Raw genomic sequence first — 19,867 nt, 5'->3', positions numbered from 1 at the left:
TACAGGGGGAGGGGAGATAGCTCTCAGTACAAGTGAGGGAATACAGGGGTAGGGGGGATAGCTCTCAGTACAAGTAAGGGAATACAGGGGTAGGGGGGATAGCTCTCAGTACAAGTGAGGGAATACAGGGGTAGGGGGGATAGCTCTCAGTACAAGTGAGGGAATACAGGGGTATGGGAGATAGCTCTCAGTACAAGTGAGGGAATACAGGGGTAGGGAGATAGCTCTCAGTACAAGTGAGGGAATACAGGGGTAGGGGGGATAGCTCTCAGTACAAGTAAGGGAATACAGGGGTAGGGGAGATAGCTCTCAGTACAAGTGAGGAATAACAGGGGTCAGGGGGGATAGGTCTCAGTACAAGTAAGGGAATACAGGGGTAGGGGGGATAGGTCTCAGTACAAGTGAGGGAATACAGGGGTAGGGGAGATAGCTCTCAGTAGAAGTGAGGGAATACAGGGGTAGGGGGGATAGCTCTCAGTACAAGTGAGGGAATACAGGGGTAGGGGGGATAGCTCTCAGTACAAGTGAGGGAATACAGGGGTAGGGGGGATAAGCTCTCAGTACAAGTGAGGGAATACAGGGGTAGGGGGAGATAGCTCTCAGTACAAGTGAGGGAATACAGGGGTAGGGGGATAGCTCTCAGTACAAGTGGGGGAATACAGGGGGAGGGGAGATAGCTCTCAGTACAAGTGAGGGAATACAGGGGTAGGGGGGATAGCTCTCAGTACAAGTGGGGGAATACAGGGGGGAGGGGAGATAGCTCTCAGTACAAGTGAGGGAATACAGAGTTATGGGAGATAGCTCTCAGTACAAGTGAGGGAATACAGGGGTAGGGGGGGGATAGCTCTCAGTACAAGTGAGGGAATACAGGGGTAGGGGGGATAGCTCTCAGTACAAGTGGGGGAATACAGGGGGAGGGGAGATAGCTCTCAGTACAAGTGAGGGAATACAGGGGTGGGGGGATAGCTCTCAGTACAAGTGAGGGAATACGGGGTAGGGGAGATAGCTCTCAGTACAAGTGAGGGAATACAGGGGTAGGGGAGATAGCTCTCAGTACAAGTGAGGGAATACAGGGGTAGGGGAGATAGCTCTCAGTACAAGTGAGGGAATACAGGGGTAGGGGGGATAGCTCTCAGTACAAGTGAGGGAATACAGGGGGGAGGGAGATAGCTCTCAGTACAAGTGAGGGAATACAGGGGTAGGGGGGATAGCTCTCAGTACAAGTGGGGGAATACAGGGGGGGGAGATAGCTCTCAGTACAAGTGAGGGAATACAGGGGTAGGGGATTAGCTCTCAGTACAAGTAAGGGAATACAGGGGTAGGGGGGATAGCTCTCAGTACAAGTGAGGGAATACAGGGGTAGGGGGATAGCTCTCAGTACAAGTGAGGGAATACAGGGGTAGGGGAGATAGCTCTCAGTACAAGTGAGGGAATACAGGGGTAGGGGAGATACAGGGGGGGAGATAGCTCTCAGTACAAGTGAGGGAATCAGGGGTAGGGGGATAGCTCTCAGTACAAGTGAGGGAATACAGGGGTAGGGGAGATAGCTCTCAGTACAAGTGAGGGAATACAGGGGTAGGGAGATAGCTCTCAGTAACAAGTGAGGGAATACAGGGGTAGGGGGGATAGCTCTCAGTACAAGTGAGGGAATACAGGGGTAGGGGGGATAGCTCTCAGTAAAGTGAGGGAATACAGGGGTAGGGGAGATAGCTCTCAGTAGAAGTGAGGGAATACAGGGGTAGGGGGGATAGCTCTCAGTACAAGTGAGGGAATACAGGGGTAGGGGGGATAGCTCTCAGTACAAGTGAGGGAATACAGGGGTAAGGGGATAGCTCTCAGTACAGTGAGATACAGGGGTAGGGGAGATAGCTTCAGTACAAGTGAGAAAGGGGTAAGGGGGATAGCTCTCAGTACAAGTGGGGAATACAGGGGATGGGGAGATAGCTCTCAGTACAAGTGAGGGAATACAGGGGTAGGGGGATAGCTCTTCAGTACAGAGATAGAGAGAGGAATACAGAGAGGGAGGGAGATAGCTCTCAAGTACAAGTGAGGGAATACCAGAGTTATGGGAGATAGCTCTCAAGTACAGTGAAGGGAATACAGGGGTAGGGGAGGGATTAGCTCTCAAGTACAAGTGAGGGGAATACGAAGGGGTAGGGGGGATAGCTTCTCAAGTACAAGTGGCGGGAATACAGGGGGTAGGGGAGATAGCTCTCAGTACTAAAGTTGAGGGAATCAGGGGTAGGGGGGATAGCTCTCAGTACAAGTGAGGGAATACAGGGGGTAGGGGAGATAGCTCTCAGTAACAAGTGAGGGAATACAGTGGGTAGGGGAGATAGCTCTCAGTACAAGATGAGGGAATACAAGGGGTATGCGGGGAGACTCTCAGTACAAGTGAGGGAATACAGGGGGAGGGTGAGATAGCTCTCAGTAACAAAGTGAGGGAATACAGGGTATGGGGGAGAGCTCTCAGTACAAGTGAGGGGAATGCAGGGGTAGGGGGATAGCTCTCAGTACAAGTGAGGGAATACAGGGGGTAGGGGGGATAGCTCTCAGTACAAGTGAGGGAATACAGGGGTAGGGGGATAGCTCTCAGTAAAGTGAGGGAATACAGGGGTAGGGGGGATAGCTCTCAGTACAAGTGAGGGAATACAGGGTAGGGGGGATAGCTCTCAGTACAAGTGAGGAATACAGGGGTAGGGGGATAGCTCTCAGTACAAGTGAGGGAATACAGGGTAGGGGATAGCTCTCAGTCAGTGGGATACAGGGGTAGGGGGATAGCTCTCAGTAACAAGTGGGGGAATACAGGGGGAGGGGAGATAGCTCTCAGTACAAGTGAGGGAATACAGGGGGGGTAGGGGAATAGCTCTCAGTACAAGTGAGGGAATACAGGGGGTAGGGGGGATAGCTCTCAGTACAAGTGAGGGAATACAGGGTTATGGGAGATAGCTCTCAGTACAAGTGAGGGAATACAGGGGTAGGGGGGGATAGCTCTCAGTACAAGTGAGGGATACAGGGGTAGGGGGAGATAGCTCTCAGTACAAGTGAGGGAATACAGGGGTAGGGGGGATAGCTCTCAGTACAATGAGGGAATACAGGGGTAGGGGGGATAGCTCTCAGTACAAGTGAGGGAATACAGGGGTAGGGGGGGATAGCTCTCAGTACAAGTGAGGGAATACAGGGGTAGGGGGGATAGCTCTCAGTACAAGTGAGGGAATACAGGGGTATGGGAGATAGCTCTCAGTACAAGTGAGGGAATTCAGGGGTATGGGAGATAGCTCTCAGTACAAGTGAGGGAATACAGGGGTAGGGGGATAGCTCTCAGTACAAGTGAGGGAATACAGGGTTATGGGAGATAGCTCTCAGTACAAGTGAGGGAATACAGGGGTAGGGGGGATAGCTCTCAGTACAAGTGAGGGAATACAGGGGTATTGGGGGGATAGCTCTCAGTACAGTGAGGGAATACAGGGGTATGGGAGATAGCTCTCAGTACAAGTGAGGAACAGGGGTAGGGGGTAGCTTCAGTACAGTGAGGGATACAGGGGTAGGGGGATAGCTCTCAGTACAAGTGAGGGAATACAGGGGTAGGGGGGATAGCTCTCAGTACAAGTGAAGGAATACAGGGGTAGGGGGGATAGCTCTCAGTACAAGTGAGGGAATTACAGGTGGTATGGGAGATAGCTCTCAGTACAAGTGAGGGAATACAGGGGTAGGGGGATAGCTCTCAGTACAAGTGAGGGAATACAGGGGTAGGGGGATAGCTCTCAGTACAAGTGAGGGAATACAGGGGTTATGGGGATAGCTCTCAGTACAGTTGAGGGAATACAGTGGGTTTATGGGGATAGCTCTCAGTACAAGTGAGGGAATACAGGGGTAGGGGAGATAGCTCTCAGTACAAGTGAGGGAATACAGGGGTAGGGGGATAGTCTCTCAGTACATAGGTTGTGTGTAAAGGGTATGTGTGAGATAGCTCTCAGTACAATGTGATAGGGATACATGGGGTAGTTGTTGTGAGATAGTCTCGTACAAGTGATGGGTAATACAGGCGTTATGGGGAGATAGCTCTTCAGTTACAGTGAGGGATATCAGGTGGTAGGGGAGATAGCTCTAGTACAAGTGAGTGGAATACAGGGGTGGGGATGATAGCCTCAGTCAAGTGTAGGGAATCAGGGGTAGGGGGGAGAGCTCTGCAGTACAGAGTGAGGGATAGATGGGAGGGGAGATAGCTCTCAGTTACAAGTGAGGGAATACAGGGTTTATGGAGATAGCTCCAGTACAAGTGTAATGAATACAAGGGGTAGGGGGATAGCTCTCTAGTACTAGTGGTGAATACAGGGGGAGGGGAGATTAGCTCCTCAGTCATAGTGAGGGAATACAGGGTAGGGGGATTAGCTCTCTAGTACAAGTAGGAATACAGGGGTGGTGGCGGATAGCTCTCAGTAAGTGAGTTGGAATTACAGGGGTAGGGGGTGGATATAGTTCTCTCAGTAATAGTGAGGGGGAATTACAGGGGTATTGGAGATAGCTCTCTAAGTACATAGTTATATGGGATATCAGGGTAGGGAGATTTGCTTTTCAGTACAAGTGAGGGAATACAGGGTAGGTGGGGTATAGCTTCTCAGTAGCAAGTATGGGGAATACAGGGGTAGGGGGGATAGCTTCTTCAGTACAAGTGAGGAATACAGGGGTAGGGGAGATAGTCTCTCAGTACAAGTGGGGATACAGGGGTAGGGGGGATAGCTCTCAGTACAAGTGAGGGAATACAGGGGTAGGGGGGATAGCTTCTCAATACAAGTGAGGGAATACGGGGGGGGATAGCTCTCAGTACAAGTGAGGGAATACAGGGGTAGGGGAGCTAGCTCTCAGTACAAAGTGAGGAATACAGGGGTAGGGGAGATAGCTCTCAGTACAAGTGAGGGAATACAGGGGTATGGAATGCTCTCAGTACAAGTGGGGAATACAGGGTAGGGGAGATAGCTCTCAGTACAAGTGAGGGAATACAGGGTAGGGGAGATAGCTCTCAGTACAAGTGAGGGAATACAGGGGTAGGGGAGATAGCTCTCAGTACAAGTGAGGGAATACAGGGGCGTAGGGGAGATAGCTCTCAGTACAAGTGAGGGAATACAGGGGTAGGGGGGATAGCTCTCAGTACAAGTGAGGGAATACAGGGGGTAGGGGGGATAGCTCTCAGTACAAGTGAGGGAATACAGGGGTAGGGGAGATAGCTCTCAGTACAAGTGAGGGAATACAGGGGTAGGGAGATAGCTCTCAGTACAAGTGAGGGAATACAGGGTAGGGGGGATAGCTCTCAGTACAAGTGAGGGAATACAGGGGTAGGGGGGATAGCTCTCAGTACAAGTGAGGGAATACAGGGGTATGGGGTAGCTCTCAGTACAAGTGAGGGAATACAAGGGTAGGGGGGATAGCTCTCAGTACAAGTGAGGGAATACAGGGGTAGGGGGGATAGCTCTCAGTACAAGTGAGGGAATACAGGGGTATGGGGGTTAGCTCTCAGTACAAGTGAGGGAATACAGGGGTAGGGGGGATAGCTCTTCAGTACAAGTGAGGGAATACAGGGGTAGGGGAGATAGCTCTCAGTACAAGTGAGGGAATACAGGGGGTAGGGGAGATAGCTCTCAGTACAAGTGAGGGAATACAGGGGTAGGGGGGATAGCTTCAGTACAAGTGAGGGAATACAGGGGTAGGGGGGATAGCTCTCAGTACAAGTGAGGGAATACAGGGGTAGGGGGTAGCTCTCAGTACAAGTGAGGGAATACAGGGGTAGGGGGATAGCTCTAGTACAAGTGAGGAATACAGGGGTAGGGGGGATAGCTCTCAGTACAAGTGAGGAATACAGGGGTATGGGGTTAGCTCTCAAGTACAAGTGAGGAATACAGGGGTAGGGGGGATAGCTCTCAGTACAGTGAGGGAATACAGGGGTAGGGGAGATAGCTCTCAGTACAAGTGAGGATACAGGGATAGGGGGATAGCTCTCAGTACAAGTGGGGGAATACAGGGGTATGGGAGATAGCTCTCAGTACAAGTGAGGGGATACAGGGGTAGGGGGAGTAGCTCTCAGTACAAGTGAGGGAATTACAGGGGTAGGGGAGATAGCTCTCAGTACAGTGAGGGAATACAGGGGTTATGGGAGATAGCTCTCAGTACAAATGAAGGAATACAGGGGTAGGGGGATAGCTCTCAGTACAAGTGAGGGAATACAGGGGTATGGGGGATAGCTCTCAGTACAATGAGGGAATAACAGGGGTAGGGGAGATAGCTCTCAGTACAAGTGAGGGAATACAGGGGTTATGGGAGATAGCTCTCAGTACAAGTGAGGGAAGTACAGGGGTAGGGGAGATAGCTCTCAGTACAAGTGAGGGAATACAGGGGTAGGGGAGATAGGCTCTCAGTACAAGTGAGGGAATACAGGGGTAGGGGGGATAGCTCTCAGTACAAGTGAGGGAATACAGGGGTAGGGGGGATAGCTCCTCAGTACAAGTGAGGGAATACAGGGGTAGGGGGATAGCTCTCAGTACAAGTGAGGGAATACAGGGGTAGGGGAGATAGCTCTCAGTACAAGTGGAGGGAATACAGGGTTATGGGAGATAGCTCTCAGTACAAGTGAGGGAATACAGGGGATAGGGGGGATAGCTCTCAGTACAGTGAGGGAATACAGGGGTATGGGAGATAGCTCTCAGTACAAGTGAGGGAATACAGGGGTAGGGGGATAGCTCTCAGTACAAGTGAGGGAATACAGGGGTAGGGGAGATAGCTCTCAGTACAAGTTGAGGGAATACAGGGTTATGGGAGATAGCTCTCAGTACAAGTGAGGGAATACAGGGGTAGGGGAGATAGCTCTCAGTACAAGTGAGGGAATACAGGGGTATGGGGGGATAGCTCTCAGTACAAGTGAGGGAATACAGGGGTTAGGGGGGATAGCTCTCAGTACAAGTGAGGGAATACAGGGGTAGGGGGGATAGCTCTCAGTAGAAGTGAGGGAATACAGGGGTAGGGGAGATAGCTCTCAGTACAAGTGAGGGAATACAGGGGTATGGGAGATAGCTCTCAGTACAAGTGAGGGAATACAGGGGTAGGGGAGATAGCTCTCAGTAGAAGTGAGGGAATACAGGGGTAGGGGGGATAGCTCTCAGTAGAAGTGAGGGAATACAGGGTAGGGGGGATAGCTCTCAGTACAAGTGAGGGAATACAGGGGTAGGGGAGATAGCTCTCAGTACAAGTGAGGGAATACAGGGTTATGGGAGATAGCTCTCAGTACAAGTGAGGGAATACAGGGGTAGGGGGATAGCTCTCAGTACAAGTGAGGGAATACAGGGGTAGGGGAGATAGCTCTCAGTACAAGTGAGGGAATACAGGGGTAGAGGGGATAGCTCTCAGTACAAGTGAGGGAATACAGGGGTATGGGAGATAGCTCTCAGTACAAGTGAGGGAATACAGGGGTAGGGGAGATAGCTCTCAGTACAAGTGAGGGAATACAGGGGTTGGGGGGATAGCTCTCAGTACAAGTGAGGGAATACAGGGGTAGGGGGGATAGCTCTCAGTACAAGTGAGGGAATACAGGGGTAGGGGGGATAGCTCTCAGTACAAGTGAGGGAATACAGGGGTAGGGGAGATAGCTCTCAGTACAAGTGAGGGAATACAGGGGTAGGGGAGATAGCTCTCAGTACAAGTGAGGGAATACAAGGGTAGGGGAGATTGCTCTCAGTACAAGTGAGGGAATACAGGGGTAGGGGGGATAGCTCTCAGTACAAGTGAGGGAATACAGGGGTATGGGAGATAGCTCTCAGTACAAGTGAGGGAATACAGGGGGAGGGGGGATAGCTCTCAGTACAAGTTGCCCCAGGGACTGGTCCGATTGCCATCTTGGAGTCAGGAAGGAGTTTTTTCCCCTCTGCGGCAACTTAGAGAGGCTACAGATGGGGTTTTTTGCCTTCCTCTGGATCAACTAGTAGTTAGGCAGGTTATATATAGGCATTATGGTTGAACGTGATGGACCTATGTCTTTTTTCAACCCAACTTATTATGTTACTATATTACATTCCGTGCTTGCGACATTTTTACTATTTGGCAATCGATACTTCGGGAACTGTGTATTTACCGAAACTTTTGTGAATTCCCCCCCATAGTCTTATTTTTACATAAAAACCCCAAACAAACCCCAAATAATTGGAAAGGAAGTTAGGGTGATTTCCATTTGTGTCCACAAATATACAAAAATAAACTTGGTGAGACAATAACCCTGTAGTTTGCAACTTCATCTCATTTATATACTTTGTGTGCAAATCTGATGACAATAAAGCTTGACTTTTTTCAGAATTTTTCTTTTAGCATTGTATAGCTGAGTTGCCTTTATGAAACTCACCGAGCAAATGTTTTTCCTAATAAATCTCCCTGCCTTGCCCCAGCAAAATGCTCACTGCTGATTTGTGCCAATGGTTCCTGGACTGAAGCAAATCAATGCCATTGTTACATAGTTACATAGGGTTGAAAAAAGACCAGTGTCCATCAAGTTCAACCCATCCAAGTAAACCCAGCACACTTAACCCACACCTACCAATCTATACACTCACATACATAAACTATAAATACAACCACTAGTACTAACTGTAGATATTAGTATCACAATAGCCTTGGATATTCTGCTTGTTCAAGAACTCATCAGGCCCCTCTTATAGGCACTAACAGAGTCTGCCATTAACCCATCACTAGGAAGGGCATTCCCCAACCCCCTCACTGCCCTCCCCGTGAGGAACCCCCTACGCTGCTTCAAATGGAAGCTCTGTTCCTCTAATCTAAAGGGGTGGCCTCTGGTGCGTTGATTGTTTTTATGGGAAAAAAGAACCCCCCCAACTGCCTATAATCCCCTCTAATGTACTTGTACAGAGTAATCATGTCCCCTCGCAAGCGCCTCTTTTCCAGAGAAAACAACCCCAACCTCGACAGTCTCACCTCATAGTTTAACCCTTCCATCCCCTTAACCAGTTTAGTTGCACGTCTCTGCACTCTCTCCAGCTCATTAATATCCTTCTTAAGGACTGGAGCCCAAAACTGCACTGCATACTCAAGGTGAGGCCTTACCAGGGACCTATAAAGGGGCAAAATTATGTTCTCATCCCTTGAGTCAATGCCCTTTTGTTATTTGTTACTTATACAGCCCCTTTATTTCCATAGTGTACCACCTAATACCGGTAAAAACAAGATTTATTAATACTAAAATGATATATAATTACAGTCTAAATGACTAAATTCCATTATGAAGTTTAAAAATATTTGACATCATTTTATCATAATGATATAAAAATATATAAATAATTGAATAATGTATAATTGTTACTTAGTGTATTTATTTTATCCTTTCTTGCATTTTTATTGTTTCAAAATACCAAGTAGTTCCGTTATTTGCAGTAACACAATTGTCATTATGCTTCCCTATTTAACACAAAGAGACAGTTTATATCCGTTTATAGCCTCAGGCAGCCTGGGATACATAAAGGGCAAATTAGCCGCCTCCTATCTAAATCCTTCTTTGACACATATATTGGTTGCTGCATTATTAAGTGATTACCGGCAAAAGGTGAGTAGAGATCTGTATTGTCTGCAAAGCCATTGTAACTATAAAGAATCAACTATTTATTTAGAAAAAAGCACTATTATATTTGACATAATGTGTTGGGGGGCTCTACTGTTTCTTCTATGTATTTCCTGTACTAAATATTCATTGATATCAGTATTACTGATTATCTGTTGAGCCAAACGTCTTGTACAGGTATGGGATCCCTTATCCGGAAACCCGATATCCAGAAAGCTCCAAATTACGGTAAGCATGTCTCCCATAGACCCCATTTTAATCAAATAATTCAGATTTTTAAAATTGATTCCCTTTTTCTCTGTAAAAATTAAACAGTGATTTGTATTTGATCTAAACTAAGATATAATTACCCCTTATTGGGGGCAGAACAGCCCTATTGGGTTTATTTCATGGTTAAATGATTCCCTTTTCTCTGTAATAATAAAACAGTACCTGTACTTGATCCCAACTAAGATATAATTACCCCTTATTGGGGCAGAACAGCCCTATTGGGTTTATTTCATGGTTAAATGATTCCCTTTTCTCTGTAATAATAAAACAGTACCTGTACTTGATCCCAACTAAGATATAATTACCCCTTATTGGGGGCAGAACAGCCCTATTGGGTTTATTTCATGGTTAAATGATTCCCTTTTCTCTGTAATAATAAAACAGTACCTGTACTTGATCCCAACTAAGATATAATTACCCCTTATTGGGGGCAGAACAGCCCTATTGGGTTTATTTAATGGTTAAATGATTCCCTTTTCTCTGTAATAATAAAACAGTACCTGTACTTGATCCCAACTAAGATATAATTACCAGTTATTGGGGCAGAACAGCCCTATTGGGTTTATTTAATGGTTAAATGATTCCCTTTTCTCTGTAATAATAAAACAGTACCTGTACTTGATCCCAACTAAGATATAATTACCCCTTATTGGGGGCAGAACAGCCCTATTGGGTTTATTTCATGGTTAAATGATTCCCTTTTCTCTGTAATAATAAAACAGTACCTGTACTTGATCCCAACTAAGATATAATTACCCCTTATTGGGGGCAGAACAGCCCTATTGGGTTTATTTCATGGTTAAATGATTCCCTTTTCTCTGTAATAATAAAACAGTACCTGTACTTGATCCCAACTAAGATATAATTACCCCTTATTGGGGGCAGAACAGCCCTATTGGGTTTATTTAATGGTTAAATGATTCCCTTTTCTCTGTAATAATAAAACAGTACCTGTACTTGATCCCAACTAAGATATAATTACCCCTTATTGGGGCAGAACAGCCCTATTGGGTTTATTTCATGGTTAAATGATTCCCTTTTCTCTGTAATAATAAAACAGTACCTGTACTTGATCCCAACTAAGATATAATTACCCCTTATTGGGGGCAGAACAGCCCTATTGGGTTTATTTCATGGTTAAATGATTCCCTTTTCTCTGTAATAATAAAACAGTACCTGTACTTGATCCCAACTAAGATATAATTACCCCTTATTGGGGGCAGAACAGTCCTATTGGGTTTATTTAATGGTTAAATGATTCCCTTTTCTCTGTAATAATAAAACAGTACCTGTACTTGATCCCAACTAAGATGCCTGTATTAATAGATAGCCTGTATTAATTAACCTCTCCTGCTGTTCCTATCACCGTCAAGGCTCCTGCTACCTTATAGGTATGGAACACCCTTCTTAATATTTAGTCTTTGGAAATGTTTTCTTCCTATTCAATGAATTTTACTCTTTTTGGATACATTAGAACTGGTTCCAATAACACTTGTGATTTTTTTAATCTTTCCAGGCACAATTTTCCACTGTTACGATGGTCCTGCATCTTGTAGTCATCATGGTGCTTCTCGTCTCTCCCATAATGCCACTGTACCACAACAGTGTATGTAAAGAAGGCTCTAAGATGGAATGTGACGATGCGCCCTTGGTGCCAGGGCATACGCTCTTGGCGGGGGGAATCGATATAGTCACCATGAAGCATATGGAGGCGTTCCTGCTTGACATGACCGAGTATATGAAGAATTCAAGATGCACATTGTGTAAAGATCCTCAACATAATGCAAAATGGTGGAAATTGCCAAGAGCCTTGGAAGGCTGGAAATATCATGGTCCATGCAAAACAGAAATTGAAAGCAAAACCTTACGATCTACTGTCTCTATGGCAAAGGAAGCTGCTTCTATTGTGCAGAATAAGTGGGACATGATGAATTTAACCAGTGCAACAACTCAAGGCAGCCTGTTATTGGCCGGCTCACATTCTAAAATAACTGAGTTTGCTTTGGAAAAATGTCATTTTGACAAATATACCTTCATCCAACACCAGCTTGAGTGTGAATTATACAGGTACTGAGTAAGCCGGATCTGGGTAGGAGTATACAGGCTTTTTATCCATGATTTTCAGTTACAGCTAGAAGATAATAAGCAATTCAGTCTTCTAACAGGGATTATTATGTAAAGCAAAGCATGTCTTCTAGGGTGTCTTTGTTTTGTACAGGATTGTACCATAGTGATGTTTACCATAATTGTGCATGTATGGGACCTGTTATCCAGAATGCTCGGGACCTGGGGTTTTCCAAATAAGGGATACTTCCATACTGTAAGTCTACTCAAAAATAATGTAATCATTAAATAAACCCAATAGGATAGTTTTGCTTCCAATAAGGATTAATTATATCTTAGTTGGGATCAAGTACAGGTACTGTTTTATTATTACAGAGAAAAGGGAATCATTTAACCATGAAATAAACCCAATAGGGCTGTTCTGCCCCCAATAAGGGGTAATTATATCTTAGTTGGGATCAAGTACAGGTACTGTTTTATTATTACAGAGAAAAGGGAATCATTTAACCATGAAATAAACCCAATAGGGCTGTTCTGCCCCCAATAAGGGGTAATTATATCTTAGTTGGGATCAAGTACAGGTACTGTTTTATTATTACAGAGAAAAGGGAATCATTTAACCATGAAATAAACCCAATAGGGCTGTTCTGCCCCCAATAAGGGGTAATTATATCTTAGTTGGGATCAAGTACAGGTACTGTTTTATTATTACAGAGAAAAGGGAATCATTTAACCATGAAATAAACCCAATAGGGCTGTTCTGCCCCAATAAGGGGTAATTATATCTTAGTTGGGATCAAGTACAGGTACTGTTTTATTATTACAGAGAAAAGGGAATCATTTAACCATTAAATAAACCCAATAGGGCTGTTCTGCCCCAATAAGGGGTAATTATATCTTAGTTGGGATCAAGTACAGGTACTGTTTTATTATTACAGAGAAAAGGGTATCATTTAACCATGACATAAACCCAATAGGACTGTTCTGCCCCCAATAAGGGGTAATTATATCTTAGTTGGGATCAAGTACAGGTACTGTTTTATTATTACAGAGAAAAGGGTATCATTTAACCATGACATAAACCCAATAGGACTGTTCTGCCCCCAATAAGGGGTAATTATATCTTAGTTGGGATCAAGTACAGGTACTGTTTTATTATTACAGAGAAAAGGGAATCATTTAACCATGACATAAACCCAATAGGACTGTTCTGCCCCCAATAAGGGGTAATTATATCTTAGTTGGGATCAAGTACAGGTACTGTTTTATTATTACAGAGAAAAGGGGATCATTTAACCATTAAATAAACCCAATAGGGCTGTTCTGCCCCAATAAGGGGTAATTATATCTTAGTTGGGATCAAGTACAGGTACTGTTTTATTATTACAGAGAAAAGGGAATCATTTAACCATGAAATAAACCCAATAGGGCTGTTCTGCCCCCAATAAGGGGTAATTATATCTTAGTTGGGATCAAGTACAGGTACTGTTTTATTATTACAGAGAAAAGGGAATCATTTAACCATGAAATAAACCCAATAGGGCTGTTCTGCCCCAATAAGGGGTAATTATATCTTAGTTGGGATCAAGTACAGGTACTGTTTTATTATTACAGAGAAAAGGGAATCATTTAACCATGAAATAAACCCAATAGGGCTGTTCTGCCCCCAATAAGGGGTAATTATATCTTAGTTGGGATCAAGTACAGGTACTGTTTTATTATTACAGAGAAAAGGGAATCATTTAACCATTAAATAAACCCAATAGGGCTGTTCTGCCCCCAATAAGGGGTAATTATATCTTAGTTGGGATCAAGTACAGGTACTGTTTTATTATTACAGAGAAAAGGGAATCATTTAACCATGAAATAAACCCAATAGGGCTGTTCTGCCCCCAATAAGGGGTACTTATATCTTAGTTGGGATCAAGTACAGGTACTGTTTTATTATTACAGAGAAAAGGTAAATCAATTTAAAAAATTTTTGATTAGAATTGAGTCTATGGGAGATGGCCTTCCCATAATCCAGAGCTTTCTGGATAACAGGTTTCCGGATAATGGATCCTATACCTCTACTATATTTAGATGGGTTCTTTGTAGAAGTCAGCTACATGGTACAGTATATGCCTACACACCTTTCCTTAATAGAGAAATGTTATGGTGCTAATGTTACCTGGATATCAGGCTAGGCATCACTATTACAACAAGAAATGTCACATACAGATTATTGCTGCACCTTTCACAATTATTTAAAAAAGAACTAAAGTTAAAATCACTTTATCAGGTAATATAACCACTTACCTGATACCCAGGGGGGATAACTATAGAAGATCCTTGTTGCCTTCTTCTTTTTGTTCTGGTCAAGGCAGTCAAAGCCTACTGTATGCCCATAGAGAAGAAGACAGAAGAGGAAGGAAGATTGTGCTGATAAGCTTCTATAGAACTACCCTGAGCCGATGCTGTTTTTTTATTAAATCATGCCCAGGGTATCAGGTGCTAACATTTGCCACCCCCCCCCATTGATTTTATCATTAGCACTGGTGGCGTGCCAAGCCTCACTCTGAATATCAAGCCGTGTTTTGGAACCATTTTGAGACTCTTAGGGGCACATTTACTAATCCACGAATCCGAATCACAAATGGGAAAAAATCACATTGGAAACAAAAATTTCGGAAGATCGCATATATCACGAAAATGCTTACGAAAAAATCATATTAGTCACAATAATATCGTATTGGGGAATCCGAAAGTCCCGAAATTTTCGTACTGAACAATTGTAAACAGTGGTAAAACCTTCCCGATTTTTTCGTGCAAACGTAACGAAAAAGTTGTGCGCCGTACGAAAAAATCGGCGAAAATACGCTCGGAGCGTTCGCATGAACGCTCGAGCGTTCGTGCTTTTGTAAATGTGCCCCTTGGAGTAAGGTGGAACTTTGTATGCTTTAAAGGTGATTTTGAAGTCAAAAAGTGGATTCGGTGCATCCCTAGAAAAAAATATCAAAACTTGCCACCAGGTGGCACATTGTCTATGGCATTTTCTATTTTACTGGCAAGTCTTTGGACTCTAGCACCATCTTAAGGCAGGATTTAATGCTCAAAAGATGGTGAGATAAAATGTGAAAACTTGCTGGCTGCATCTGTACTTTTCTTTTTAGCGAAACAGGCTTGTAGCCACTTTATTTCAGCCCTAGATCTGTGGAAGAAGCTAAGCTAATCCAATATATAGCAATCAAGGAGTCAGGTCAAGCCTCAGCAGATTCCTGGGAAGCACTGTACTGCACAATAATTTAATAGGTAAAGACAGTTAATATGAATAGTGTAAATGAACCCCAAAACTGCTGTGTGAAGTTGAAGGCCTAGACTACACTGGTATAGTTCTTGGATAAGGTCAAATGCTCTGCAGAGTATATCTAGAGTAAATGAACTGTAATACTAATGTTATTCCATGTTTTTAATATTTTTCTCCATTTCAGTTTCCAGTTGTCTAAAGATTATGAAGTCTCTCACCATTTTATGGAAGCATTAGAACAGCTCCCTGGCGACTATAATGCTAACACCAAAGTAAGCTACTTCAATTTGATATCCACCTATGGAACACATTTTATCTCCAAGGCAACAATTGGAGGCAGAGCCCAAGAAATAGCTGCTGTCAGAACCTGTGAGGTGGCCTTGAGTGGCATGACTATGGAACAGACAAAGGGCTGCCTGGATGAAGAGGTGGCCACTGCTGTACACAACATGGGAAGTCCATCATTAGGAAGCAAGGAGTGTGCAGACTTAGCTGTAAAATACAATTTTATAAGGAACTTCCACCAGGCATTCTCTGAACGAATATGGCAGGTAAGGCACAGTGATGGGTTGCACAGCCAGCCTCCGGCAATATTGTACCATATGGCATAAGGGATACTATTAACTACACCTAAAAAGGTGTATGTTGCACCAAATAGGTCCACGTTTGGCCTTTGTAAAATTCTCTCCTTACATCAATCCATTTCTCTCTATTGTGTAAATGTCTACTTGGGTTCTGTTCTTGGAAAATGGCCCAAATTATGTTTTGCGCTCACTTGAAGTTGCTCTCAAGATCTGGTAAAGTAATTGTTGGTTAATATCTTGGACCTGGCTCTAAAGTACTTGACCTCAGCTAGTGTACCTACTCCTAGAATTGATCCTGAGAAAATGGCTCTGTTATATGCATCCAGTTCTTCCAGTAACATTGGCAGATGGATGGTGAACCTCCATTTTCATGCAAGGGGAGGGGAGTTATGTTTGTACAAGTTGTCTGTCCATTCCCATCTCTAATAGTTTTCTATTCCTTCTCCCATAGAGCATTGGGGCTTCTTCCTGCAAACCAGCTGGAACTATTTCATAAAGAGGCATTGTTCTGTCCATCATGCACATTGTTTATCATAGCATATAGTCCATTGCCCCATGCTAAGAGTTACTTTACCCATTTTCGTGTTTTCATAAGATTTATTTCCAACGGGAGTGTGGGCCCCTTAGGTGGGTTCCCATTTAGACAGGCACTAGAGGGTGGCCTCATGGGATTTGGACACCTAAAGGTGGTCCTAGATGTTTATGTGCTAAAAGGGCATTTCCCTGCAAGTTAACAGCAACCACTAGGTGGCGCTGTGATAAAAGTATAAAAGGGAATGACACACACTTCTGTGTGGTTTTTCTCCTGGAACCCAACCTCTTTACAGAGGATAGCTACAGGCTGGAGTTTATAGTTCAGGAGATATTGTAATAGGTCACTCTAGGAGTGAAAGGCAGGATAGCAAGAATGGGCAGATATAGCCCCACCAGGAGTAAGAGGGGTTAAGACTCCCCAGCAATCTATGTGCTGGAGTTCAGGGCATGTAGTGTCTAGTTAGGTGGAGCAAGTGGCCACCAGGGAGATTCCTAATCAAGGGGTGCAAGAGTACTGGGGTGAGTCCTTGTGGAGGGTCAGCCTGGTGTTAGTACCAGGGAGAGCCCTAAGAGAGGGTCTCCTGGCGAGAGTACCGGGGGGAGCTCCTAGATAGGATCACTTGGCGGGAGTACAGTGGGTAGCCCCAACAGAGAGGTTCTCTAAGAGAGGAGTAAAGGAGGTGTAACCTGAACTGTTTGTGTAACATATCCTGGAAGTCCTGCCTGCATTTAATAAAGTAAGTTCATGTGGTTCATCATCAAAACCAGTGTCTTGGCTGTTCATACACAGAGGATCCTCAACTGCCTGGTAAGCAGCTACCCCAAGGGAGGGGCAAGCTACCGGGAGTTGCAGGGAGTCCCTACACAAGGAGGACAGAATAGAGTTTCACAGAGAGGGGTGTTACAGTTCTACCTGTCCCTGCCCTGGGTGGAGGCATGCCAGGTAACAGCAATATTATACCTGCCCCCCATAGTAAGCGGGGACACAGGGCTCCCATAGCACCAAATGCATACAATTGCGTGTTAGAAGTAGCAGCTCCGTCTAAAGTGGGCTACAGGAGTCTTCACTTTTCATTACAGTACGGGGGCGAGGGGAGGCTACAGACTAAATGATAGGGTTGACTGGATAAAGATATGGACATTTATAGCTGCAAACAAAGGATGTTGTAAAGCTATAAATCCCATTACAAACTAAAATGGGAAACTTTGCCAAAAATCTAAATGTCATTTATGACTTACATCTGTTTATTAATCATTTACATTGATTTCATTTTTTTCAGGTAACAGGAGGAAATTCAACATTCAATCTCCTTGATATCAATGCAGGAGCCAATCAAGACGCTGCAACCAGATGGATCAACAGCACTGAGAGATTCCCTGATCTGCTTCGTTACTCACTAATCCCTATTGACGCTTTATTAGATTCTGAAAGCCCTGAGAAATATAATCTAAAGATGGCTATTAGAGACTATATCAAAGAGAAGTCCATGAACCTGAGATGTCCTTGTCCAGAAAAAGCCCACCTTGACCAAACAGAGACTTGTACTTGTTCCTGCCCCCCTTCCCAGTACACAAACTCAGACTGCTGCCCAACAGTGAAAGGATTAGCCACTTTAAAGGTGAAGATTAATTATGCCTTGTACCTAACGGGGGACCTACTGGCGGCCGATGGCTATGTGAAGTTCTTTTTCGACATCCTCGAAAAGAAGTCACGGACTTTATGGAACACTCAGAATCCCATGTGGAACGAATGGCTGGACTTTGGAACGGTGGTGCTCAGCCCTGAGAAAAAGTACAGATTAGAGGTGTGGGATGAGGATTTCATATCTCGTGATGATTTAATTTTCGACTGTGAGGGCAGTTTAACAGCAGGAAATACTGAAAATATAAGATGCTCTTTTGGTAGGATGGTGACATATTTCTCTCTGTACGTCACCTGTGGTCCATATCTTCACGGGCAGTTTTGTGAGAAGCATTACAGGGCGGCCTGACCATGACTGCCCAACTCTCTACTGATGCCTACTAGTGATGAGCGAATCTGTCCCATTTTGCTTCGCCATAAATTTCGCAAAACGGCAAGAAGATTCGCGTAACGAAGAAAATTTCGCGAAACGCATTTGTCTCGCAATTATTTTTGTCGCCCGCATTTTTTTTGTCGCTTGTGCTTTTTTTGCCGTGACCGTGTCAAATTGGGCCCTTTTTTGATGCGGCCACACCCTTTTTTGACATGACCATGCCCAATTTGATGCGGCCATGCCCCTTTTTACACGACCACACCCAGTTTGTCACGCAACAAAGTCTTTTTTTACATGTGACAAATTTTTCAGACGTAAATTTCGTGAAACGCATTTGTCTTGCAATTTTTTTGTCGCCCGCATTTTTTTTGCCGTGTCAAATTGGACCCTTTTTTGATGCGGCCATGCCCTTTTTTGACATGACCATGCCCAATTTGATGCGGCCATGCCCCTTTTTACGCGACCACACCAAGTTTGTCACACGGCAAATTCTTTTTTTACGCGCAACAAATTTTTCTGATGTAAATTCCGTGAAACGCATTTGTCTTGCAATTTTTTTTGTCGCCCGCAGTTTTTTTGTCGCTTGTGCTTTTTTTGCTGCGACCGCGTCTAATTTGACACGGTTGCACCCTTTTTTGACACGGTTGCGCCCTTTTTTGACTCGCCTGCACCTTTTTTGACGGCAAGAAGATTCGCGAAACGGCGCCCAATTTGACGCAACCATGCCCTTTTTTATGCAACCACACCCAGTTTGTCACATGACAAATTCTTTTTTTCAGCGCGACAAATTTTTCTGTGGTTAATTTTCACAGAAGTTTCGCGAAACAATTCGCCAATGGCGAATCCATGAATGCCGAAAAAATTCGCTCATCACTAATGCCTACCATATAAAGGCCAAATGCTGGAAAACCCTGTTTTGGTATAGCTTAACCTTTATTGCTTGGCTCCACTTTAGCTCTATCACTGTTTTATCAGCCATGATTTTCCTTCATGGTAAAATGTATTGCGATGGCATCATTTTACACATGGTCTGTATAACTAATAAAGCATAATAAAATTAAATCGTGCTCTATCAGTGTCTACAAACACATGAAATAAATCTATCCTGATAGAAATTTTGGATGGTATATAACGTAAGGTGTCAATGACACAAAGTAGGTCATCTTCTCACTACCAGGTTAGCACCTAAACCATAGAAACAGCCAAGTACTTCAGGGACATCTACAAGGTTATAGAGAGTAATTCTCACAGCTATTTTTGATCAGCACCTTCTAGAGCAAGGATTCCCAACCTTTCTTACTCGTGGGACACAGTCAAATGTCTTGGGGAGCAACGCAAGCACCATAAAAGTTCATGGAGGATGGAAATAAGGGCTGTGATTGGCTATTAGGGGCCTCTATGCACCCTATCAGCTTACAGGGGGCTTTATTTGGTAGGAAATCTTGTTTTTATTCAACCAAAACTTGCCCCCAAGTCAGGAATTCAAAAATAACTCCCTGGTTTGGGG

The 19,867-nt window shown here is 44.4% G+C and overlaps 1 protein-coding gene across 1 annotated transcript; it reads left to right on the top strand.

Annotated features, from left to right (window-relative positions):
* The first annotated feature begins 11,399 nt into the window (after positions 1–11,399).
* On the top strand, positions 11,400–18,397 carry LOC100493140 (perforin-1). Its single transcript, XM_012970775.2, has 3 exons — positions 11,400–11,944; positions 15,412–15,778; positions 17,626–18,397. Exons 1-3 carry the CDS (start codon positions 11,415–11,417, stop codon positions 18,334–18,336), a joined length of 1,608 nt encoding a protein of 535 aa, XP_012826229.2. The 5' UTR covers positions 11,400–11,414; the 3' UTR covers positions 18,337–18,397.
* The last annotated feature ends 1,470 nt before the right edge of the window (positions 18,398–19,867 follow it).

This window comes from Xenopus tropicalis, chromosome 9 (genome assembly GCF_000004195.4).
Source record: "Xenopus tropicalis strain Nigerian chromosome 9, UCB_Xtro_10.0, whole genome shotgun sequence".
Classification (NCBI taxonomy): Eukaryota; Metazoa; Chordata; class Amphibia; order Anura; family Pipidae; genus Xenopus; species Xenopus tropicalis.
This window is presented reverse-complemented; position numbering and strand designations above follow the sequence as displayed.